A 26,701-nucleotide genomic window follows, 5' to 3' on the forward strand; every position below is an offset into this window, starting at 1 on the left:
CAATGAAAATTTTCATTGAATTAACTACTATCTATGATAAAAATATAGCATTAGCTAGAGGAACCATGGATAGCACTCGGCTGTGAAACCCTAAGGGCCTGAGTTTGACTGAATTTAGTCAGTAAAATGAAGGATTAAAAGAGGTAAAAGCCTGTGGCAAGTAAGTGTTCAATATTTGTTACTTATTCCTTCTAAACATGCCCAATTAAAACCATCCTTAAGCAGAATACTGGGTTTGTTTTGCTTTAACAAAAAGCAATTTACAAAGAAACTCAAAATCTTCCCTTTCAGGAAACCAATTGTGGCACGCCCATTCTGGATTCCAGCCAGCTGCCATTCGGTGCCAGAGAGGTGGAACCTGCAAGCGCGGCCCCGCCCCTTCCTCACAGGCCGGAAGTCTGCGGATCAGGAGACCCCGCCCCGGGCTCAGACCATGCCCCTCGTCCGCGCGTAGCCCTACGTAAAGCGTGTGGGGTTTCGCGACAGCCCAGGCCCCACCCCTTTGGCCACATGTCGCGCAGGTCTTCCCGTCGGACGCCGCGCCACCTCCTCGCGCTGCTTTACGAACCTAGAGCAGCGCCGCCCCGCCCCCTCCTAGTTTTGCGTCTCCTAGCCCGACGCGCTCGCTATAATCACGTGACTGCCTCATCCGGGTCTTTTGCGTTCTCTCTCCCTCTCCCAACATGGCGGCCTCAGGTGAGTGAGCGGCCGATCCCGGCCAAGGACCGGGGTCCTAAGCGACTCTCCGACCCTGATCCATTGGTTCTCTGGAGTCGGGGGGTGGGCGGCACCGCTTCCCTTCGGATTTTGGGGCTGCGGCAGGCTGGCGGCTAGGCCATGTGAGGTTATCGCCTCGGGATGTTTGGGGGGAGGGGAAGGACACCTTCTCCTCCCCCTCACACCTTTTTCACCCCGTATGCGCGAGGTTGGACTTGGGAGCAGTGGTGGACTCTGGCTTGGCTTGGAGTGAGGAGGAGGCGCAGGAAGAGCCGCGGGAGACGTGAGGCCTTCTCATGCACGTGAAGCACTGTGCCCGCGTGAAGGCGTGGAGGAGGGAAAGAGGCGGTTGGCGCGCGGACGGGTGCACACTAGACCAGGTCTCTGAGGCGCGAGGCCTTTGCGGACGGGAGTGGGGGCAGGGAATAAGGGGGGGGCAGTTAGAACGCGAGCTCGAGTCGGTGGAGGGGCGGGGGAAGGCGGCGGTGCGCGTGCGCGGTAGAAGAGACGAGGGTAGTGGAGACGGGCGCTCCTTAAAAGCACGCGCGAGAGCCCAGATGGGAAGGTTTACGCACCTGTGTTGCTTTCTTTTTAGGTCCTTCCACTTTCTGACCTTCCCCTGTTAGAGTGTGACCCGGCCCTTATATTTTTACAAGGGAAAATGTGTTGGGTTTGGAGGTTGAAGTTATTGGAGTTAGATGGGGATGGGGAACCCGGTGTGGGGCGCCCACGTGTTGGAGGAGAGAAACAGGGTGGAGACCTACATTTCTTCTAGGCTTTTTTCTTATTCATTCAACACATTTTTACTGAGTGTGAGCTATATACGTGCCAGGCACGATTCTAGGTATTGGAGATATAATGGTGAGCAAGATCTGATCCCTTGACAACTTCCATTTTGATTTTGGTCGAGTTTTGATAGCCCCAGTGGTGGAGTTGGGCTTTTTTTTTGGAAGATATTTGCACAACTGCTTGGGGGTGCTTTTAGAATAATACTAGAATATTAGTGGTTGCAGTAGATTTCGTTTTTAGACTTTGGAAGAGTGAATATCACTGACATGCAAGTCTACTTGCATTTCTGATGGACTAGTGAGCTGTGCCAACATTTCGTAGCAGGAATTTTAGTTTGACAGATATGGTCTCTTCCCTAGCATGACCCTGCATTCTCCAAAACATTTATTGAACAGTTGTTATCACCGGACACTCATTTCTCACCAAGGACTTCTCTGTTACATAGAGATGTATGTCTTTGAGGAAATTGAGGTGCATTTGAACATAACACCTTTTATTTGTGTAGCGCTTGACGTGGACCTAGCACTTTTATGTATGTTGTCTAAGTTGATGTTCTGTGAGATAACATAGGCAGATATTGGTGTCTCCCATCTGAGGAAGATGAAATGATTCGTTCAGGGTCACACTGCATGCTGATGGCAGAGTAAGGTCGAAATCTTTGAAACTTCTCACTCTTCTCCATTATCAACTTGGCACTAACAAGGTTGGCTTCCATGTCATCCTAAGTTTGGGATGCTGCCCAAGAGCTTCATCTGAACTACTTATTTGGCCTGAATTTGCCATCTTGATGGCTTAGTGCCATAATCTAGTGAAAAGCCTGTATTCCCTTTCTCAAAACTTGTGTGGAATTTTTAGAGGTGGAAGACACCGTTAACAATCTGTCCTTCATTTTACAGAGTTGAATGAAATCCAGACTGGTTAAACTGGATGTGCTTAGTGAGGTGGTCTCCTGTTCTTTAACTTGACCTGCCTGGAAGCCCTCATTTCATTAAGTTCCATGAATCTTTTTAGCTTGTGTAGTATGTGTAAGGGACACTTATGCTAGTATCCAGACACAAGGTTGCATCTGACAGTCTGCCCTTGAGAAACTATCAAATTTCTTTCCTCACTTTGAATCCTTTCCCATTGCATTGACTTGGTTGAGTGACCAGTATTCCCAGATGACTGTGTTAATGGGTCCGTAAAATTAGTGTATTTTCAGTATACTTCTTTTGTGGGTTTTTTTTTTTTTTTTTTTTTTTTTTTGGTACGCGGGCCTCTCACTGCTGTGGCCTCTCCCATTGCGGAGCGCAGGCTCTGGACGCACAGGCTCAGCGGTCGTGGCCCACGGGCCCAGCCGCTCCGCGGCACGTGGGATCCTCCTGGACCGGGGCACGAACCCGTGTCCCCTGCATCGGCAGGCGGACTCGCAACCACTGCGCCACCAGGGAAGCCCTCAGTATACTTCTTGAAGTATACTATACTTCAAGCCTGGTGTCTTGTTGAAAAAACAGATCTTACTTGTCTTTATCATGTCTTGGTGAAAAGACATGATAAAACTTCATAGGCTTCTTTTACTGTTAAGTGAGACCCAAAAATTCTTTGCAGTAATACCAGTATCCGGTGTGACCCATTATTGAACTTGAAGAACAGGAGGTGTCCCAGAGCTGACTATTGAATCTACTCTCCTTACCTATGGGGGATCAAATGTATTTGATACGGGTTAACAGCTTTTGAGACTAGACTGCTTTGAGATTGTAAATAGTGTTACCTATGCCCACACAAGGCCTTTCATTTGCTTAACACTTTCCAGAATTATATGTGGCATCTTGATTATTTTTTATGGGGAGAGGATAGTGTCCAATGGTTGTTTTCATACAATTCTGATCCTTATAGTGAAAAATAGTTTCATTGGTTGCTATTATATGCTGTTCATGTATTACCTATTTTCATATCCCTTCCTGTATCGTGTTTATTATTCTGGGAGTAAGACACCCAGATTCAGAAGGCAAAGGTTAAAACTCCTTATGAGAATTCAAGTACAAATACAGAGAGAAGTACTAAGGTAAAACATCGTATTTCTAAGTAATGTCACTTTTTAAAAAATGTATATACTTTTATACAGCTTTGAGGTATGTCACATACCATGTATAGCTTGAGATGGGGTACCCTATGACATTGTATTTGTCTCAAAACATCCTAGAATTTGTTTTCCTGATCATGGGAGAAAGAATTAACTTAAGAATTGGGGTTTGTTGGTTTGTTTTTAACTGCTTGTTTGTAATTAAGTATGTGTATGTACATTTGTAAGTGCACACACCAAAGTCAGTTTCTTAGATTTGTAATGGATATTGCTGTGGTCCTAATGGTAGGAAAATGCCCAAAGTAAGAAGTTATTCTTGAATTTTTATAGCTCCTCTCTTACAGAAAAGCTGCAAGTACTTTGTGTAGTGATCTATCTGCATGATATTGTATTGGACACTTATTTTATATATTTTATGTAAGTGATCAAATTGAGTAGTGTGAAGAGGTAAGGAAAAGGCAGTGTGGCATTTTCCTCCGATTGTGTCAAGATGAAGTTGGACAGAGAAGAGAGGTCTCATAACAACTGAACATAGGAGTCCAGGTGGTGGAGCTTATTGGTCCTGACTTAGTCTTTGTTCTCTACTCTGCTAAACAGTAGCATAATAAAGGTTGAAGCCTCTCAACATCATGATATTGTACTGCACTGTATGAAATATCTTTTCCTGCTGGGCTGTAATCAGATTAGTTCAGTTCTAGGCACTCTGGTATTTGAGTAGATTGCATTTATACAGTATTGTTTCTTTAAGGAAATATTTGTTGATTGTTAATTAGCTTTTAATTCTGGAGACTGGCAGGATTCACTTCCCAGAAAGAAACACCTTGCCCATTAGCAGTCATTTCTCTTCTCCCCTCACCAGCCATTAATCTTCCTGGGTTTTTGTATTTACTTATCCTGAACGTTTCCTATAAATGGAATTATATAGTGGGTGGACTTTTGTTGCTAGCTTCTTTCACTTAGCATGTTTCAGGGTTCATCCATGCATATTGTAGGACGTATGGATAGTCATTCCTTTTTACTGACAAATCCATTGTATGGACATCTACATTTTGTTTATCTATTCATCAGTTGGTGGCATTTGGATTGTTTACAGTTTTTTTGCCTATTATGAATAATGCTGTGATTTTGTACAGGTTTTTATGACACTTTCTGACTTACTTAGTCTTTTTTAAAAAATAAGTTTACTTATTTATCTATTTTTGTCTGCATTGGGTCTTCGTTGCTGCGCGTGGGCTTTCTCTAGTTGTGGTGAGCGGAGGCTACTCTTCGTTGTGGTGCATGGGCGTCTCACACGGGCTTCTCAGTAGTGCAGTGGCTTCTCTTGTTGCAGAGCACGGGCTCTAGAGCACAGGCTCAGTAGTTGTGGCGCATGGGCTTAGTTGCCCTGCGGCATGTGGGATCTTCCCAGACCAAGGATCCAACCCATGTCCCCTGCATTGGCAGGCGGATTCTTAACCACTGTGTCACCAGGGAAGCCCTCCTAGTCTGTAGTTGCTAACACATTCAGAAGACTTGATAACCCTGTAAAATAAGTGGGACTTAGTCTGGCAAGATCTAAAATTAAGAAACTTAATTTTTGACAACTCCTCATGTGAATGTTAAGAGCTGTGTGAATTCTCCTTCCTAAATAAGAGATACTAGTTTAAGAAAGATGGAGAAATAGGGCTGCATTGTACAACAAATAAGCTTTATTGGTTAAAGTACTTTAAGGTGTCTTTTGTTTTGTTTAAGGAAAACAGCACTTCCATAGATTTTATCACTCGATGTCTGTCAGTTGGTGCTTTTATTACTAATACAATGGAGTTATAACAGGAAGACATTCTGAGAAAAATAAAGGAAGCATTTTTACTTGCTACAGCCTGATGGTCCTGAAGACTTGGTTTAATGTAGTCACTTTTCTGCTGATGTGCTTTATATAGGGCTAACGTTTCCTTTTGTTTGTCTACTTATTTATTGATATGAAAATACCACTTAGGGCAGTGGTGCTCAATCATGAGCAGTTTTGTCTCACCCATCCCAGAGGACATTTGGCAATGTCTGGAGACATTTTTGTCACAGTGGGGTGGGGGGGGTTTCTACTGACATCTAAGTGAGACTGGAGATGCTGTTAAATATCATACAATGGACGGGACACCCCAGCGCCCCCCAACACAGAATTACCCAACCTCAAATGTCAGTGGTGCGGAAATTGAGAAACAAAGAATTAAGCTGATCAGTTGTAGTATTTATTTTTATATGTCATAACAAAGCTTGTTTTTTTAATTAAGAAGACTGCAGTTGTAAGATCTTTTCTTTAACCTAGATGAGTATATAAAGACCTTCACAAGTACTTGGTGAATAAATTACAACTGTAATGAGACAAGCAGGCAGTTAGAGGATTTAATAAAATTTCTGGGACATACGGTTTTTTTTCCCCTCTTAGTCCATGTGGATTTGGTCTTAAGTAATTGGAATGTATTTTGTTTATTAGGTGGTTGGTTTAACTTTAACCAATTCACATAAGATTTAAAGAAAACTAAGAGTTGGACCAGTTCAATCATTCTATCAAGGGATTGATACCCCTAGAGCATTAAATGATGCTTTACTTATAAAGAAGAGAACATTGTTGAAATCCTAAACATGGAATGGACCTAGATATTGAAGGAGCAAAGCGCAAGGAGGATTTAGATAACATTGTTTCTCCGTTACTGAAATAAAATAGAGTGGAGCAAACATTTAGGTTTATTCATTTTACTTTTTAAAGCCTTGTTCTTTAAAATCTGCTGCTTATATTGTGATTGAGTCAGTGCTGCTGCTAGATTTAAAGAAACGGAAGTTAGGGATCTTGTGAAAGAATTTTAGCCTGTCTTTAATTGAAGACTGTCCATCATCCAACAGTGATTTCTCAGCCAGGAGATTTTGGAGGGGCCAGTCACAGAATCAGGGGAGAGGGAGATGTATGATTTGAAAAGACATTCTAAAACAGTGCTTTAATATTTTTTTGGTCATGATATTTATTATTTTGAAATTTCAAATAATATTAAAGGAGAGTGTGAGACTTGTCAAGGGTCAGGGGGTAAAAGTTGAGAAACTGATTTAGAAAATGGATGTAAGCCAGAATCAGACCAAAGGGTAGGTTAATTCCAGACTATGCTGTTTTGGTATTAGATTCATATATAAAACAAAGAGAAAAGGGATCCCTCAGTCAAACTCTAACTATTCTTATGTTGGACTTGACCTCATTGTATTACTGACCACCAATTCTATTTTTATTTTCTCAGTGACCAGACAGATTATGATACTACGTTAAGCCCCATGCAGGTAAAGATCTCTAGCTAGCATCATACTAGTCCCAGACACTTATTTTTAAATTGGACAACTAAAATAAGCCTATACATTATAAGCGTTCTACCACAGAGGTATGCTTTATGTCTTATTCAAATTAAAATTTCCCCTAGGCCTTTACATATGAGCTAGGAGTAATATCAGTGCTATAGGACTTCAACTTTGCATAGCTGCTTTCTTTCAAAGCATAGAATAGGTCCAAAATATAACCTGGTGATCATAAATTATAGTTTTGGAGCAGGGTTAGTGTTAAGTCACTTGAGAGAGACATGGAAACTTCACATTCAAGACCATCTTTTCTCTGTATAATTACAGCCAAGTTCGTCTGTTTTGCACTTCTTTTTTTTTTTTCTTCCAGTACGTGGGCCTCTAACTGTTGTGGCCTCTCCCGTTGCGGAGCACAGGCTCCGGACGCGCAGGCTCAGCGGCCATGGCTCACGGGCCCAGCCGCTCCGCGGCATGTGGGATCTTCCGGGACCAGGCCACGAACCCGTGTCCCCTGCATTAGCAGGGGGACTCAACCACTACGCCACCGGGGAAGCCCTGTTTTGCACATTGAGACCATAATCTCATTGTGCAAAATGAGGTCAAGTCCAACATAATAATAAGAGCTTGATTGAGGTATCCCTTTTCCCTTTGTTTTACATATGAATGTAATTCATATTGCGTCCAGAATGTTCATAACATTCGTAACAAGCAGATCTTTAGTTCCTGAAAATGGTATTTTAAAGGAAAGGCAGGTACCAGGTGAGAGAACAATCTTCATTCAGTTAAGCAAATGGTGTATCAAGTTACAGATTCTTCATCCTCTTGGATGGAAAATTTGTTGAGAATGGGAACATGGAGGAGGAACTCATCATTATAAAAGCCATGAAAATGATCTTTATTAACAGCAGAGCTGCTTGTTTTTTGTCTTAATTATGTCGCAGCTGTTCTCAGGGGCCAGTTCTAGAACTTCAGTTAGTCCTTTCAACTCTTCTGCATTAGCTGCTGATGGGTGCCATCTCAGAAGTTCTGAGGACTAGAGAGTTAAAGAGCCAAGGTCAGGCCACTAAATGGAGCCATTTGGAGATTGCTAAAGATTTCATAACCATGGCAAACATTTAAATTGTTGGTTCTTAGGGATTTCCTATGTTTTCCCTTTAGTATAATATCTCATCTTCATATGTGATGTTAAGGTAGGGAAGGAGATCTTTTTTTTTTTTTTTTTTTCCTAGAGGGCAGAAAAATCGAGTTGTGTATATGAGTCTTACAATTTGAACACTTTCAAATGACAGTGAGTACATTTGCCCTGGTTGTGATAACCTGCCATAGAACTAATAACAAGCTTCTTAGGGGCTGGGGCTCCCATGGGAAGAGCCCTAGACTTGGTATCCAAAACCTTAGGTTTAATTCTAGCTCTGCCATCTAATATCGCTGTAACTTTAGGATGGTCATTTAACCTCTCTGAGACTTGGTTTCCTTCTCTGTAAATTGATAGTAATGATTCCTTCCTCATGTGGTTATTTTACGAGTATCAAACAATTCTCCAAAGTGTCATACAGAATATATTATTAGGGATAGGGATGGTTTTATTTCTTTGTAGCCCAGGAGCAATAAATGTAGTAACCTGCAAAAATCTCAAATGCTACACAAGTGAATATAGTAGGAAATAAAAGGTTGCTGCCCCCACCTCAGTTTTACTCCCAGAGTAAGTTTGAAAACCCTTCTAGACCCCTTTCCATCTGTATGCATAATGTATATTTGAACAAGAGGGACTTACATAGGGGCTTTCCTGGTGGTGCAGTGGTTAAGAATCCACCTGCCAATGCAGGGGACACGGGTTCGAGCCCTGGTCCAGAAACATCCCACATGCCACAGAGCAACAGCCCGCGCACCACAACTACTGAGCCTGTGCTCTAGAGCCTGTGCGCCACAACTCCTGAACCCTCATGCCACAACTACTGAAGCCTGCACATCTAGGGCCTGTGCTCTGCGGCAAGAGAAGCCACTGCAATGAGAAGCCCGCGCACTGCAACAAAGAGTAGCCTGTGCACTGCAACAAAGAGTAGCCTGCGCACAGCAACGAAGACCCAACCCAGCCAAAAATAAATAAATAAAAATTTTTTTTTAAGCGGGGGAGCTTACATAATATGTATTCTGTAACGTTTTATTTTTCACAACTCAGACTTTCTGTGCCAGTACATTGTGCTTTCTCCTTTACATCTGCGTGGAATTCTTTCACAGAAATGTACCACAATCTGAACCTTTGATGGGCCTTTATTGTTGCTTTCTTTGTAAATACATTTAACAATAGTGCAGGGCTTCCCTGGTGGCCCAGTGGTTGAGAGTCCGCCTGCCAATGCAGAGGACACGGGTTCGTGCCCCGGTCCGGGAAGATCCCACATGCCGCGGAGCAGCTGGGCCCGTGAGCCATGGCTGCTGAGCCTGCGCGTCGGGAGCCTGTGCTCCGCAACGGGAAAGACCACAACAGTGAGAGGCCCGTGTACTGCAAAAAAAAAAAAAAAAAAAAAAAAAAAAAACCACAATAGTGCATTGTACAACTCTGTAAATACCCAAGTATTGATGAATAATCTTTCTCTGGCCCTTTTAAAATAGCAAAAAAGAAGAATAAGAAGGGGAAGACTATCTCCCTAACAGACTTCCTGGCGGAGGATGGAGGGACTGGTGGAGGAAGCACCTATGTCCCCAAACCAGTCAGCTGGGCTGATGAAACAGATGACCTAGAAGGAGATGGTAACTTTTCTTTTGTTTTCTGTCATGTTTGGAATTTTCATTACCTTCTAGACAAAATCTGTTCCACAGTAATGGTTCTCACTTGTAATTTGGAAGGAACTTAACTAATTTTGCAGAACCTGCAATCTTATGTTTATGTATTTTGTAGAATCTTAGGTTTAGGCTATACGAGTTTGTGATAGGGGCTAAAGTGGTGATTCAAGAGAGCTTAGTGTTAATTCTGGCTATTGCAGTAACAGGGTTTTCTCAGGGTACTATCCTTTTAAGCCTTATTTTCTTCATTTGTAAAGTAAGGACTAGATTATTTTCATTTTAGGTCTGAAATTCTGTGATGTCCTCATAAAGTAATATGCAGTATAACCTATACGCTCTTTATACTCAAGAGGCAAGGAATAATTTGTTCTAAGAGCTATTAGTATGAAGTCAGGGTGTCCCTGGGTAAACAGAACTGGTCTGAGGAAAAGGAATAAGAATAGGAATTATGGTGGGAAAATGCAGAAGAGTCATTGGGGTATCATTTGAATAAGTTCTGTGCCTTCAAGGAATAGCCAGGAACAGGCAGGGGCTATAAAATCATTGGGTATGACATAAGTCTGATCACCCATCATTTTTCTCTAAAAGCTTTAATTGTAAACGGAAGAATACTTTTGTGACCTATTTTTGTAACAAGATATTTCATCTAGATCATATCTTCCATAAGTGTTGATACCTGAAGTACAAATTCATGGGCAGTGCTGTAGGGACATTATCTCCTAGCTCCACTAAGATTACCATTCTACTGCACTACCATCTGTGTGACCTTGGGCAAGTTACAAGACCTTCCTGAAATCTTAGTTTCCTTTTCTGTAAAATGGGAAACAAATTCATGATTATTACAAAGGTAAGTTGGGATATAATGAATATGAAGTACCTGGCACATGGTAACATTCCATAAATAATGATTGATATTCTCTCATTTCTCTGCTGCATAAGGAATAAGTTATTCTGTTAACAAAAGCCTGGGCCTTGAAAGGCCTTGAAATACTTAGAAATAAAGAGACAGTAAATAGTACCGAGTCTTTGCATTGCTATGTGATTCTGACATTTCAGAAGTATTTTGTCTGTAAACGGTCCTTATTGCTGAACCCCTACGCTTTTTATCTGTTTATTTCTTGATATAGCTTATTTAATACTTGGCGCTTAGCATATGTCCTCTTATTCTACAGTGGCAGTAAGGGAAGTTTCTTCTAATTTCTTATGTCTACTTTTCTATCCTAGTTTCAACCACTTGGCATAGTAATGATGATGACGTGTATAGGGCACCTCCAATTGACCGTTCCATCCTGCCCACTGCTCCACGGGCTGCTCGGGAACCCAATATCGACCGGAGCCGTCTTCCCAAATCACCACCCTACACTGCTTTTCTAGGGAACCTGCCCTATGATGTGACAGAAGATTCCATTAAGGAATTCTTTAGAGGATTAAATGTAAGTGTAAAGGTTTTAGGCAATTAACTAGATATGGAGGGTACTGTATGGGTAGTGACTGTCTCTGAATTTCTGTGTTGAGAAAGGTTCTGAGGTTGTGTCTATACTTGGAAGAAACAGGTATGTAACTTAGTGGTGTTTAGGCCTTTTGGCTGAGAATGTTCTCATCCAAAACCAATCGGACAGTCTTATCAGCAAATTTAATACCTTATTGATATAGAGAGAATCTCTCAAATGTATATATCCCTTCTCTATGAAATTTAAAGGTGATGTACCCAGTTAAACGTTGGAAAGTGGAAAAAAGTTTTTCTGAACTCAGCTATTCTGTTACATTCAGGCTTATATCAAAATTACATTTTAATTTTTTATATGAATACGTTTAACTGAGCAGATGTGTAGTTTTTATTAACAGAGTCTGTTCACATATAATGGAATTCACAGGCTTGCTTAAAAAGCTTAAGGCAGGATGTTTGAAAACACTGGCCTAGAAATTTCCAGAAAGACGAAAAAGTGAGTATGAGGTGCTAAGAATCCTTTTTCTAAACTTTGATGAAAAAATACTTAGGATTTCAAAAATGGAAAAATGAGTAATAATTTCCAATTCGATTGGGTTTTTCTCCAGTAATGTTTTCCTCTTCTTTGCCGAAGAGAAGACATTAAAAACTAGTTTTCTTCTAAGAATCTGCTCCCTCTTTCACTTTTTTATTTTGGCTGCGTTGGGTCTTCATTGCAGCATGCGGGCTTCTCTAGTTGTGGGCTCCAGAGTGCTTGGGCTGTCTAGTTGCGGCACGCAGGCTCAGTTGCCGCGCGGTACGTGGGATCTTAGTTTCCCAACCAGGAATCAAACCTGCGTCCCCTGAATTGGAAGGTGGATTCTTAACCACTGGACCACCAGGGAAGTCCCTCCTTCGTTTGCTGCTTTTTTATTATTATTGATACAGCAGGTTCTTATTAGTTATCTATTTTATACATATTAGTGTATATATGTCAACCCTCCTTCACTTCTGCTATGTTGGTTGATTTCTTTACTAGATCCTGTTCTCTGCAATGGGCCGTCAACTTGCATAGCTGGCTTTTCTTGTGTGATTATCTTTGATCACAACTTACAAATTTTACTCTCTGTTTAATTATGTAGTACATCTAGAAGTATGGCCTGTTTTTGATTCCTCTCAAGTAGCCTCTTTCTTCTGTAGAGTGTTGAATAATCTCTGGCCTGTTCAGGCTTTTCACCTTTATGCTCCAGAATTGGTCTGTAGCTACTTCCCTTTTATTTTATTCCCTTTTTATTTTGTTCCTTTTCCTGCTCTCCTCATAAGTTGAGTTAAACTAGAATTTTAAAGCGACTGTGAGAAAATCTATATCTCAGGAGCCCAGAATAAAGTATCAAATCAGTGATGCAAAAGATAGCTTGAATATATGCAAAATATTGGAGAAATGAAGAAAGAAGTAAAGAGAGTAAGAGAACAGACTTAAAAGGTGAAAAGTACAATTCATTGGCTTACCATCTCAGAATTCGGCAGAAGGGGTAAGTATGGTGAGGGTTTACAATCCAGTATTTGATTTAGCCAAGCTATTAATATATGAAGACAATAAATAATGTTTCTCAGATAAGTCAGCTTGCCAAAAAATATACTGCCCAGAAAATTTTTTGGCAAAAACTGAGTCAAATTTCTGAGAGACAAAAATTGGAAATAAAATAATTGTGGAAAACAGGCAGTTCCTCTTAATTGAAAAACAACTAAAAACTAGAAATGTAGAATGAGGCAGAAGTCAGGGGTACAGGGAATACACTGAACTCCTTAGTTTTTTGAAGGTTAAATTCATATTCAAATTAAAAAGGTTTAACAGGGTATATGATGAAGCCTCTCTTGTATCCCTCTATACCGGTTTTCCTCCTGAAGACAGCCAGGTTCTTGGGTATTCTTCAGAGAAATCCACTGCATACACAATGTTTAATAAAAAAAAAAAAAAAAAGAAGAAGAAGAAGACAAATGAACAAGAGCATTGAATTAGGAAATATTTTTTGTTTCTTTCCTCTTTAGATCAGTGCAGTGCGTTTACCACGCGAACCCAGCAATCCTGAGAGGTTGAAAGGTTTTGGTTACGCTGAGTTTGAGGACCTGGATTCCTTGTTCAGTGCCCTGAGCCTCAATGAAGAGGTAAATAAACTAAGGGTGGGGGTTGAGGGCTGGGAGCCAACAGCTCTTGTGTTTATCAAACTGATAGTTTTTAGGCCGGGTCAGTAGCTATTTCGAAGATTTCCCATAATACCGACAAACAAAAGCCTGGATTATTTATCAATATACCAGTTAACTTTCAACATCTAGCACGTCACACCTCCCTTCTGCAAGTTCAGCAGGGCCTAGTAATTCAGGAACGTGTTTAGGTGGGAAATTGTGAAGAAATCTACCACAAAGTCCTTAATAAAATCTCATGTTAGTTCACTCACAGCTGTGCCTCAGCTCCGTGGCTTTGCTTTTTCAAAATAATATGACCAGATCAAGGCAAATAGAAAAATCATGTTATTTTAGTATTTAAAGGTGATACCTCATTTTCAGGGAAGTAATTTTTTATTTATTTTATTTATTTATTTATTTTATTTTTTTTTGCGGTACGCTGGCCTCTCACTCTTGTGGCCTCTCCCGTTGCTGAGCACAGGCTCTGGACGCGCAGGCTCAGTGACCATGGCTCACGGGCCCAGCCGCTCCGCGGCATGTGGGATCTTCCCTGACCAGGGCACGAACCCGTGTCCCCTGCATCGGCAGGCGGATTCTCAACCACTGCGCCACCAGGGAAGCCCGTAATTTTTTATTTTTAAGGGAACTCGGAAACATTTCTCACTAAGATGTCGTTTGTAATACTTGCTCCTGGGAATCTGTTACAGGAGAATGACAGTAAACATTCAGTCCTGCTTTGTAACATTGCCCATAGATGTTTTTTAATCCAGACACTAGAGGTTCAGTGGGGAGAGGAGATTTAGCTGTTAATACATGAGTGGGGATGGAGATTAAATCTAATTGAAATACAGTTACTTAAAGTGATTGGTGCCATGTAGGGATTCTTAGGCTAGCCAGAGCAGGATATTGAAACATTTAGTTACTTGTTAGTGATGGAAGTTTCTAATCCAAGAACTGCATTTTTATCTCTAGTGAGTGACTTTAGAAATCAAACTGATTATATATCGAAAGAAAAAAAAGGCTGTTTTTTTTTTCTCTTTTAATTCCAGAAACCTCTCATTGTTCGTTGAGAAGGCAATTTCCAATGCCATTTGTGCCATAATTCTATGGTCCATATCTGCCATTGGACGTGATTGAAAGCAACTCCTCTTAAAATATTTTTCCTATCTCATAACTTGAGTACCACCATGATAATCTGAAGCAGATGTCAAATAGGAATAAAATTCATGTATTTAGTTAAATATATGAAAAGCAAAAGTTGTTTGAAATTTTTTCTTCTCAGGTCATTTTAGGTTTTATTAACATTACTAATTTTTAACTCTCAGTCTGAATAAGAAAAACAATACCATACAATTGTTATTATCTGAAGTTTGCTGAATTGACTGTTAAATAAAATGTTGTCATGGTCCAGACTTAGGAGTTAGTTTGTATTTAGAGATACCATCATAGTGGTATTTAATATAAATTCCGGGTGTTCTTAACTAAATTTCATTGTTACCCTTCTTCAACTGTAGATTCTACTATGAAATGAGAAAAATATCATCAGTAGAATTAACTGGGTTCAAAGTATATAAATAGTGATGTGGGAAAGGGAAATCAGAGGGTATCCTGGAGGAACTGATTTATCGTAAGGTAATACTGAGTGAAAGAACTTGAGATTATAAAGAGACCATGCATTATGCAACTTTGCTGGTACATAGTAGGGACTCTATAAATGTTTGAATGCATAATTGCTCTGGACCCAAATAATACCTTGTATTTAGCTAGTTGTCTAGAAATGTTTTTAATTTATTACATGTGGCAAATTGCCTGTGATAGTTAAAAGTTAAATCTATTCTGTGAGGTTTGACTTTATAAAAATAGTAAGATAATTGACCTGACATTCATTTAAGCCCAACTTAAATGTTAATTCTAAGGGGATATTTTATATTCAAGTCTTTATAAAGGATTCTTTAGCCAACAAATTGTAGTGTTGGCTAGATTACAGTGTTTTTCCTTTATCTTCCTTCCCCCAGTGCTTCTGCTATGCCCAGACGTTCAAGGTCACTCATGGGATTTGTGCATAATGGGGCAAAAGGTTGGTTAATATGGTCCTATGCTCTCAGTCTCTAGGTAACAGGAGAATTCGAGTGGACGTTGCTGATCAAGCACAGGATAAAGGTAGGAAAGATGATTGAATGTTTTGTTTTGTCATGGTCCTGGGAAGACAAAGCAGAGGTGCCCTTCCCCAGAAACTTGTAGTAGAGGCAGATAGTGGGGGCCACCTTAACCTTGAGCAGTAGTTCTTGACTGAGGATGGTTTTGCTTCACAGGGGATATTTGTCAATGTTGGGAGACATTTGGGTTGTCACAACTGTGAGGAGGGCTCCTAACGTCTAATAGCATCCAAGAACTCTCCTATAATGCATATGACAGCCGCCCCAACAAAGAATTGTCCAGCCCAGAATGTTGGTAGTGTTGAGACTGAGAAACCCTGATTGACCTAGATGAACATTAAATATATACTAAATAGATTACTTACCTAACAGCACACTGGACACAAGAGAAGCCTGATTCATGTATATTTCAGGAGGTTCCTGGCCTATCTTTAAAAAATTTTAAGATGCCTATACAGAAGATGAGACAGGTAAACATTAAACCAGTAGGAATAAATGTGAAGAAGGGAGTTACTTGGTTGAGTTGGAGAGTACACTTATGGGGCCTGGGGTGACTTCGTGATGATGCCGTGGTGTAAGCAAGAAGTACAGTATGTGGGGGCAGGAGGGGGCCTCTGTGCATATGAGAAATATCTGGCAAAAGTTTTTGTGAGCTAACCTGTGTTTTTTCATTGTATATATCTGTAGACAGGGATGATCGTTCTTTTGGCCGAGATAGAAATCGGGATTCTGACAAAACAGATACAGACTGGAGGGCCCGTCCTGCTACAGACAGCTTTGATGACTACCCACCTAGAAGAGGTGATGATAGCTTTGGAGACAGTAAGTTCATTTTTATTTAGTTAGTTTCTTGTGTATTCTGGGGGGTTGTTTTGTAATAGGACAAATGTGTTAATGTAGATGATCACAATAGCAGATAAAGGGGAGGGTAGCAGTAGATGCAGAAAAAAAATTTAATATGCCTTTTAAAATAACAGAAGATTCATTACCTTCAAAAATACTAAATGTCTACCACGTGCCAGTTACTTTTGTAAGCTCAGGATACAGCAGTGAACAAAACAGACAAAAAAATACTGTCTTTGTTGGACATTATTTATACCAGGGGAGAGAAACAATATGCAAATAAAATGTAATTTAGAGAAGGGGAGTAGAGAATGTCATGGGGTAGGAGCTGGGATAAATTATAACTTTTACATACACCACCTAAATCCAATAAAAGCTTTGTAAAACGTTTGTGGAGAAAATGCTACAACTTTATTGAAATACATGAAGAAAGACTCAACACTGTCATTTCTTTTTTTAATGGAAAGAACTTACTGTTGAGTAAAGAAATGACTAAGTAGTGGTTTGTCTATATAATGGAATATTTGATAGCATAACATACATGTGATGACAAGGATAAAATTCAAGACCTGTTATGTTTGGCCACGCCAAGCCTCTTGTGGGGTCTTAGTGTCGTCCCCCTGTCCATCTGTGTCCCCTCCACACCCGTCCAGGGATCAAACCCATGCCCCTGCACTGGAAGAGTGGAGTCTTAACCTCTGGACCACCAGGGAAGTCCCTTAATTTTTAAAATTTAAACTACCTGCGGATGAATGTTCACGTAGACAAAATGATGTCCTTTGCAAAATGAAACCATTGTCTTAAAAGGAAGCTGTGATAAAACTAAGATACTGCTTAGGCCTACTCACAGTTAAATTAAACTCATAATGTCTTTTAAGTTTTTTTGTTTTGTTTTTTAATTGGTTCATGTTTAGACATTGAGGGCTTTTATTTTTTCCATATAAAAATCTGGGTTTCTGACATGTCACCTGAAGCTAAATAGCATGCAACGATTTTAGTATTATAAACAACAATCCAAAGAACCTTCTTGTATGTGTATCTGTATAATGTGTCCAGTTACTTGCTCAGGTTAAATTCCTAGAAATTAAATTGCCGGCCCAGAGGGTAATACATGTTTTTTAAATCTTTTAGTACATAATTCCGAAACAACTTTCAAGGCCTTTGAACTATTTTTAACTCAGCAGAGTAGGAATTGACTTATAATGCTAAACTTTGCCAATACAAGATGTATCATTTATTTTAACCTTTCCATTTGGGCAGTAGAAAATAATGTCCCGTCTTAGTTTCTGTTACTTAAGCAGTAACAGATAATTAGCCAGTTGTCATATGTTACATATATTTTTCTTATTTTGTTTGCCTCTCAGTTTTGTGGTATGTGTATTGTTTTTCTGTGCTAAACTTTTTGTTTGTTTGCCGGGCCACGTGGCTTGCGGCATCTTACTTCCCCTATCAGGGATGGAACCCATGCCCCCTGCAGTGGAAGCATGAAGTCCTAACCACTGGACCGCCAGGGAATTCCCTCCATGCTAAACTTTTTAAGTAATCATTGGTTCTTTGGTATCAGGCATGAAAGATTCCAGCTATATTTTCTTCTGGTGCTTTGTGCTTACATTTTTAGTATTCAGGTCTTTAATCCTAGAAGTTCATTATGGGATATAAAGTAGTCCCCCCCCCATCTGTGGGGATACATTCCAAGAACCCCCCCTGGATGCCTGAAACCTCAGATATTACTGAACCCTATGTTTTATGCTATGTTTTTTCCTATACATAACAGTATACTGTAATAAAAGTTACATGAATGTGATCTCCCTCTCTCAAAATATCTTACTGTACTGTACAGTGTGGATATTCTGGACAAAGGGATGATTCACATCCCGGGCAGGTTGGAGGGAGATGGCATGAGATTTCATCATGCTACTCAGAACAGCACGCAATTTAAAACTTACGAATTGTGTATTTCTGGAATTTTTCATTTAAAATTTTTGGGCTATGGTTGACCACAGGTAACTGAAACTTCAAAAAGCAAAACCACACATACTGCAGTACTACTGTACAGAGATTTTTCTCTCCCGTAACTCCCTCCTAAATTGTTAGCCCAGCAACATTTATTGAATTAGTGGAGAACTTTTTAAAATAAATACCAAGGAAACTTTAATTCAATGCAAATTCTTCTACCTTGGATATAATGCGATTTTTTTGTTTGTTTTTTAATAAAAAACAGACACAGCAGTGAATATGAGGTCATGAAAGCAAACTGACCTAATGGGCTATGTTTGTTTTTATCAGTAGGTGTCAAAGAAAAAGGAATGACATTACCTGTCTCTTACCTCTCTAGAGTATCGAGATCGTTACGATTCAGACCGATATCGTGATGGGTATCGGGACAGTTACCGTGATGGCCCACGCCGGGACATGGATCGATACGGGGGCCGAGATCGCTATGATGACCGAGGCAGCAGAGACTATGATAGAGGTCGTTGTAAAACACAATTAACTTAAATTGCTTTCTTTTAAGAACTCCTTTCTTGCCTTTTCCCCTCCAGTGTGATGATCACAATTTGGGATATGTTTACAGGCTACGATTCCAGGATAGGCAGTGGCAGAAGAGCATTTGGTAGTGGGTACCGTAGGGATGACGACTACAGAGGAGGTGGGGACCGCTATGAAGACAGATATGAGAGACGAGATGACCGGTCATGGAGCTCCAGAGACGATTACTCTCGGGATGATTATAGGCGTGATGATAGAGGTAATTATTTGCTTTTGCTTATTACTTAATGGGGCATTGCCACTAGCGTAACTGGTTGGAAATTTTTCAGTTGTTTCAAACCCCTTAATTGGGCACAGATAGAACCTACACATAGTAAAGGTTGCATCGGAACATAATGGAAAGAGCATTAGATAAAAATGGACATAATGGGAATAAATAAAGTCTAGTTCTAACCTGTTTTAGCATACAGATTTTTTCAGTTAAAATTTAATTGAATAAACAAAGGAAAAAGGAAAAAACAGACATTCTTATAGTATGATCTCACTTAAAATAGGCTGTCTTAGCCCCATTTTTCAAGTGAAGGAATGACACTCAAACATGGTCTCATAGCCAGTAATTGTTTGGCACTTTGGGTTAAAAACCAGGTGTTGCTTATTTCACTGCCATTGATACCAAGTAGTTGATACTCATTAATTAATGGTGAGATGTCAGTGTACCTATTCTAAAATTATGCCCCTGATATTATATCATTTATATAAAACATATATTGTGTTACAACTCTGACCTCTCAAAAAGTATTATAAATGGCCATTTGTTGTTCTGACTTGAGTGATATCATTTTATGTATTTATTTATTTATTGGCTGCAACGGGTCTTCGTTGCTGTGGGCAGGCTTTCTCTAGTTGCATCGAGTGGGGGTTACTCTTCCTTGCGGTGCATGGGCGTCTAATTGCAGTGGCTTTTTTTTTTTTTTTTTTTTTTTTTTTTTTTAATTTATTTTTAGCTGTGTTGGGTCTTCATTGCTGCACATGGGCTTTCTCCAGTTGCGGCGAGCAAGGGCTGCTCTTGGTTGCGGTGCGTGGGCTTCTCCTTGCGGTGGCTTCTCTTGTTGTGGCGTACGGGCTCTAGGAGCACGGGCTTCAGTAGTTGCAGTGCACAGGCTCAGTAGTTGTGGCTCACAGGCTGCTCTAGAGTACAGGCTCAGTAGTTGTGGCAACGAGCTTATTAGTTGCTCCGTGGCATGTGGGATCTTCCTGCACCAGGGCTCAAACCCGTGTCCCCTGCATTGGCAGGTGGATTCTTTTTTTTTTTTTAAGATGTTGGGGGGTAGGAGTTTATTAATTAATTTATTTTTGCTGTGTTGGTTCTTCGTTTGTGTGCAAGGGCTTTCTCTAGTTGTGGCAAGCGGGGGCCACTCTTCATCACGGTGCGTGGGCCTCTCACTTATTGCGGCCTCTCTTGTTGCGGAGCACAGGCTCCAGACACGCAGGCTCAGTAGTTGTGGCTCATGGGCTTAGTTGCTCCACAGCATGTTGGATCCTCCCAGACCAGGGCTCGAACCCGTGTTCCCTGCATTAGCAGGCAGATTCTCAGCCACTGCGCCACCAGGAAAGCCCTGGCAGGTGGATTCTTAACCACTGTGCCACCAGGGAAGTCCCTAAAATTTATTCTTAAAAGCATTGCTGATGCCTGTTTCCTCTTATTTCCATGCAAGAAACCTGGAAATAATAGCTAACATTTATTGAGCATTTACGCTGCACCAACAATGAGCTGAGTGCTCATACAGGTATTTAAGTATTCTATGTGGTAGATGTACAGTTATCTTCCCTTTACTTGTGAGAAAAGTAGAGGCTCAGATGTAGTCTTCATTGACTACTGACCTTTGTCTCTCATGCCATTTCTTGCCTCCCGCAAGAGAAAGAAATCAGGCTGTACACCTGATTTCCAGCCCCCATTACCCCCCACTCCTTCTAAGATCTGCCCCCCTTGTCCTCAGGGTCACTGCCACTACCTCTGTTTCAGACTTCATTGCTATGCCCACGTTACTAACATTTCCCTGCCTCGCTGCATTTTCACATTGGCCCAAGTGAACAGTAGTCTTTCTGGAACAATATCTAATTAGGTTATTCTCCTTCTAAAACCCTGTCTTGTCTCTTCATGGCCTGAAAGATATCCCTTTGTACTTCTGACATACAAGGGCCTTCACTGCTCTGCCTCTTCAGTGTTGTCTCCATCCCTTCCACAAAGACTGCCCAGCCATCATCATATTCCGGATGTTAGCATGGTATCTGAAATATAGGTGTTCCAATTATTTGTTGAGTAGGTAAACAAAATTACCAAAGGAAGAAGGAGACATTGTGTACCATAGCGGGAGGAGCAGTGGAGTTGCTTCAGTAACATGGATTTCATTCTTTGGTCCACCAGGTGTTAGCTGTGTGACTTCAATGAGCTCCTCTTTCTGACCCCAGTTGTGCCCTATTCACATAGGTAATGGCCCTTTCGCAGGGTTATACAGATGAAAAATATATCTCGGAAGTTATATAAACCACCAACTTCAAACCCTTGTAGAAAATTTAAATCTTGCTAAACAATACCCTCTTTGTTTGTAGATACATAGATATGTAGTAAAAGACCAAAGACACGCATAAGAATGATAGATACCAAATTCAGCATAGTAGTTATGAGAAGACAGCGCAACACTAAACATGTTATCGGGAGGCTTCAGTGGTTTTCGTGGTGGCAGATGGTTGATGTACACAGGCTTTCTTTACATCTTCTATATAGTTTGTGTCTGAAATACTTAGAATAAACACTGATTTTGAGAAATACAATATCCTTGAAGCACTCAGGTTTATCTTGAAATATTCTGACAACTTGGGTTCAGGAAGAAGTCAGACTCCCTTACAGTTGTTTATATTCTAATTTTCGGTGTTCCATGCTTTGCCCTATGAATCACCATCAAATTTATATTATACACAGAGATAAGAATATAAGAACTAGAGCCTTCCGTATCATACTATTACAAGTTTGTCTTAACCTACTGAAGCAATCCATCTTCTAGACCACTTTTTTTTTTTTTTTTTTTTTTTTTTTTTTTTTTTTTTTTTTTTTTTTTTTTTTTGCGGTATGCGGGCCTCTCACTGTTGTGGCCTCTCCTGTTGCGGAGCACAGGCTCCGGACGCGCAGGCTCAGTGACCATGGCTCACGGGCCCAGCCGCTCCGCAGCATGTGGGATCTTCCCGGACCGGGGCACGAACCTGCGTCCCCTGCATCGGCAGGCGGATTCTCAACCACTGCGCCACCAGGGAAGCCCCAGACCACATTTTTTAACAAGATACTTTTCATCCAATATCTTATCATAGTCAAAAAATTTCCCCCAGATAATAGTAATCATGATAAATGCTTAATTTACCATTGAAATTTTTACTGTTTTTAGTCTTTCCCTCAGTCTGGTACTGCATCATGGATGTGATAGTGGACAGATTAATAGGACTTGGTTCTTTGGGCCACCCATTTTTTAATGATCTCCCTTTTTACCTTTGCTGGATTGGCTAGGCCACTCACTAATCTGAATCCCAAATAGCATTTCGTAAGAGGTATGTCTGGAAATCTGGCTTTCAGCCAGCAGCTTCTGATGATCTTCAAAAACTATTACTTAGAATTTCATTTAACTTAGGTCCCCCCCAAAGACCCAAACTGAACCTAAAGCCTCGGAGTACTCCTAAGGAAGATGATTCCTCTGCTAGCACATCCCAGTCCAGTCGAGCAGCCTCTATCTTTGGAGGGGCAAAGCCTGTTGACACAGCTGCTAGAGAACGAGAAGTAGAAGAGCGGCTACAGAAGGAACAGGAGAAACTGCAGCGTCAGTTGGATGAGCCAAAACTAGAACGACGGCCTCGGGAGAGGTGAGGCGGTCTTGTATTACGGACTTCACATCCATGAATCCAGTGATTCTTCTTTTTTTTTTTTTTTTTTTTTTTTAAATCCTGAGTCTTTATTTTAACATTTATTTATTTTGTTTATTTGGCTGTGCCGGGTCTTAGTTGCAGGACACAAACTCTTACTCGTGGCATGTGGGATCGAATTCCCTGACCAGGGGTGGAACCTGGGCCCCCTGCATTGGGAGTGCAGTCTTAGCCACTGGACCACCAGGGAAGTCCCCAGTCCAATGATTCCTAATGGGGGCTTAAATCCCTAGGGCGCACTTGGGAAATTCATGTGGGTGTTACTGGTTGTCACTTACTAGCATTAGTGCGTGTGGGGTGGGGCTGCTAGGTGGTCTGCAGCGTGTGGGAAAGTTTCTTGACCCAATGAAGAGTTGTTGTTTATCCCTCATGATATTCAAAAGGCCTCTTAGGCCCTGGTGGTAGTTTAATACAAGAGTCTGCAAATTGTGCCCTGTACCTATTTTTATAAATAAAGTTTATCTGGCCCTTTAAGAAAAAATTTGCCAAATCCTGCTTTATTGTATAGAGTAAAACACCGTAGTGAGGTGAATGGATTTACCTCTTTTCAAGTTATTAGGGATGGAGTAGACAAAATGTTTTCACTGATACTAAGTGTAGGGTGTAAATTATTTTCCAGTTATTTTTATTTGTATGTTGGTTATATTGTCTCATTTCAGGATAGTGTAAAGGAGTGTTTATTGTTAAAAAGATGGCATGACATCCAATAGGGTAGACACCTATAATACGCTGAAAAGCTAGGCCTGGTTTTGAGCAATTTGCAGAATTGTGTTACCACTAAGGGAGGGCAGAGTCGTAGATTATGTAGGGGAATGTTATTAACCCTAGCTGACACTTGCTGAGGCACTTGTTTCCCTGCTGTCCAAAAGTAGAGCATTTCTATGGAACCTCTTATAAGCCAAAATGGTGTAAAGTGAAGAAGCAGTTATTTTAGGACACATCTTGCTAACAGGTAACAGCTTGCTGCAAAACAATTTGCTGCATGCTATTTTTGCTTTTCGTCTTTTTTTATAAAAGCAGAAATCCTCTTTGGATTTCTTTCGGTTAGCAGCAGCATATATGGATATTTCTGTAAAAGTGAAGTGGCATAAAGGAAACTTTGGAAAAGGAGGGGATACCTGTATTTAGAACCAGAGAATGTTAATGTCTGCCGCTTTTAAACAGTTTGAGCAAAAGAGACAGGTGCGTGCACCCACACATAAATAAAGCCAGCACGATAAAATATTAATAAGCGATAGTTCCTGAGGGGTCGGCATGGGTCCACGGTGGCCTTCACTGAGCTGGACATGATGTATTTTGTTAAATCTCTTTTATACAGACACCCAAGCTGGCGAAGTGAAGAAACTCAGGAACGGGAACGATCGAGGACAGGAAGTGAGTCATCACAAACGGGGACCTCAGCCACATCTGGCAGAAGTAAGTCAGACCAGGGTGGGTATCTCATTATTGCCCTTTTCCATAACCTATCCATAACCAAATTATGCAGAGATTTTGGAGTATTAGCATGGATTGATCTGACTTTCACATCTGCTTTGAAAAGTCTGAGAAATGTGTACCAGAAGAGACTTTTCTTATGGGTGTGTGTGCACATGTGCGTTGAGCCTCTATGTGGAAGTTGATCAGTGGTTCCTCGAGTTTACAATTTCATTGTAGATCCCCTTCACACACATATATGTATCCTTCTCCAAGTACCAACATTCTAACACGGAGAATACAGAAAGATTATAATCCTAAAATAAAGAATTCTCATTCCTAGGAGAGGTCAGTTAGCTATCCTTGGAGTGTCATTATTTTTCCTATTTCTCTTGTATCAGTAAAACATTTTCACCAGAGGACATTTGGAAACCAGTTTGGGGATAATTTTATCTATTGGGAATCAAATTCAGGTCTGTATTTAAGAATAATGATGGAAAGCAGTAAACTGGGATGTGGGTCGTTTGCCACTCTGTTGAGGTCTTAATAGATGGTTGTCCAATAAGCCCTTTTTTCCTGATGCTTTGACCTTCCCATTCTGACTTCACAGATGCACGAAGGAGAGAGAGTGAGAAGTCTCTAGAAAATGAAACACCCAATAAAGAGGAAGACTGTCAGTCTCCAACTTCTAAGCCTCCCAAACCTGAACAACCTCTAAAGGTAATGCCAGCCCCTCCACCAAAGGAGAATGCTTGGGTGAAGCGAAGTTCTAACCCTCCTGCTCGATCTCAGAGCTCAGACACAGAGCAGCAGTCCCCTACAAGGTGAGTCAGCTTGGAAACATAGCAGTTGGTTGGCTATAGACTCTTCAGTGCTGTGCTGTCATGGTGGAAGGTGCCCTGTGGGGTACTGGCCTTATGGCATCTGATAAGTTCTGCCATCTTTGCTGTGATAGTTCATATTCTGTGGTGTGCCGGTGATTCAGTTTTCTGGAGTTTTGATAGCTGGTTAACATCACTTTGGTGACTCAATCTGCACACACTATAAATCGGAACCCGCCAATGCCACATTCTGGCAGTACGGCCTTGGGGGGGGGTCACATCACTTCCCTAAGTTTTAGGATTCTCATTTGTAAAGTAGAGGGATAAGATTAACCTAGCATGACTATGATAATTCTAAAGGACATGACATTTGGTCAAGTTCACATAATTGCTTTCATTGTTGCTTTCCCATATTTTAATGTTTCACAGCATTAAGTATGTATTTTTGGTTCTCTGTAAAACTTCACTTGAAGTAGAAGTTTCTTATCTGTTCCTTCCCTAAGATAGCTGATGGATGTGATTACATGTTTTCCTTCTAGTGGTGGAGGGAAAGTAGTTCCAGCTCAACCATCTGAGGAAGGACCAGTAAGGAAAGGTAAGGCCAAGAGGGGAATAGATTATTTGCCCAGATAGAGGCCTAAATTTAAAAGTCCCCATAGAGGAGTCACAAAATACTGAATATCATTGTATTTTGCACCCATTTTTTTGTGTTAAAGGCTCTTTGATTGTCTGCCTTTTCTTGCCAGTAGAGGGCAGGAGTGGCCTCTTTGGAGAAAACATAGAGCCCTGCCCTTTCCTGGTAGAACATTTCTTTGAAAGGGGAAAAAAAAAGAATCGGAAGGAAATTGACATGCTCAGTCCAGATTAGAAATGTTGCCACCTGCAAGGCCAAGGTCACTACACAGCGTCATAGTCCTTATTTCCACTTTGCTTTTTATGATAGCATAACCCCATGGTGGAATTTTTTTAGTGGATCTTGTTTGTGGTGTGTGTGTGTGTCTGTGTCTGATAATAGAAGGGAAGAAGGGCTTAGGAAGGAAATCTAGATTGGAGGTAGTTTTCATTTCCCTCAGTACATATGGGCACACTTCTCTTCAGCTTAAGGGAAACCTGGGAGAGGAAGAGTGTTTATTTTACTGACTTCCATTTATTTATTTATTTATTTTCCTGTTTTTTGGTTTTTTGACTTCCATTTATTTTTGTGTCTCCACTCAAGCAGATGAAAATAAAGTAGATGGGGTGAGTGCCCCAAAAGGCCAAAGCGGAAATTCCAGCCGTGGTCCAGGAGATGGAGGGAACAAAGACCACTGGAAGGAGTCAGATAGGTACGTGTGTTCCCTCCTCATTTGTAATCTTTGATCTGATGCTAGATACCTGTGTCTTTGTGTGAGAAAGTTCTTGGTTCTCCAAACCTTGCCAGATCTCCCACTGTGAACCCATTAAAGTCAACCAGTATAGTCAGTTATAATTCTGAGAATCTATATTACAAAATGTCCAGATAGCCAGAACTGTTGATTGGAGGTGCCTATTCAGTACCTCAGAACTGCTTGTGAGTGCTGGGAGAGTCGTCTCCTAAAGTTGTTCATGTCTCTGCAGGAAAGATGGCAAAAAGGATCAAGACTCCAGATCTGCACCTGAGCCAAAGAAAGCTGAAGAAAATCCAGCCTCTGTGAGTGTCAGAGACTTGCCCTCAGACTTCTTGTAGCTTACTTTTGCCATTGAAATCCTGTACATTTGGGGC

The 26,701-nt window shown here is 40.9% G+C and overlaps 1 protein-coding gene across 4 annotated transcripts in view; it reads left to right on the top strand.

The window, feature by feature from the left end:
- The first annotated feature begins 422 nt into the window (after positions 1–422).
- EIF4B (eukaryotic translation initiation factor 4B) overlaps positions 423–26,701 on the top strand; it is a 28,464-nt gene continuing 2,185 nt past the window's right edge. The window contains exons 1-14 of one of the 4 annotated variants that reach the window (XM_059082107.2): positions 423–696; positions 9,491–9,628; positions 10,886–11,094; positions 13,137–13,253; positions 15,377–15,431; positions 16,115–16,249; positions 18,606–18,743; positions 18,846–19,019; positions 22,438–22,666; positions 24,045–24,142; positions 24,750–24,963; positions 25,500–25,555; positions 26,177–26,285; positions 26,557–26,629. In XM_059082107.2, the coding sequence (XP_058938090.1) occupies positions 684–696; positions 9,491–9,628; positions 10,886–11,094; positions 13,137–13,253; positions 15,377–15,431; positions 16,115–16,249; positions 18,606–18,743; positions 18,846–19,019; positions 22,438–22,666; positions 24,045–24,142; positions 24,750–24,963; positions 25,500–25,555; positions 26,177–26,285; positions 26,557–26,629 (1,758 nt within the window). In that variant the 5' untranslated portion in view covers positions 423–683. Of the gene's footprint in view, positions 697–9,490; positions 9,629–10,885; positions 11,095–13,136; positions 13,254–15,376; positions 15,432–16,114; positions 16,250–18,605; positions 18,744–18,845; positions 19,020–22,437; positions 22,667–24,044; positions 24,158–24,749; positions 24,964–25,499; positions 25,556–26,176; positions 26,286–26,556; positions 26,630–26,701 lie in introns of all 4 variants that reach the window. The other 3 variants (XM_059082108.2, XM_059082105.2, XM_059082106.2) reach the window with 3 other exon arrangements.

This window comes from Kogia breviceps, chromosome 12 (genome assembly GCF_026419965.1).
Source record: "Kogia breviceps isolate mKogBre1 chromosome 12, mKogBre1 haplotype 1, whole genome shotgun sequence".
Lineage (NCBI taxonomy): Eukaryota > Metazoa > Chordata > Mammalia > Artiodactyla > Physeteridae > Kogia > Kogia breviceps.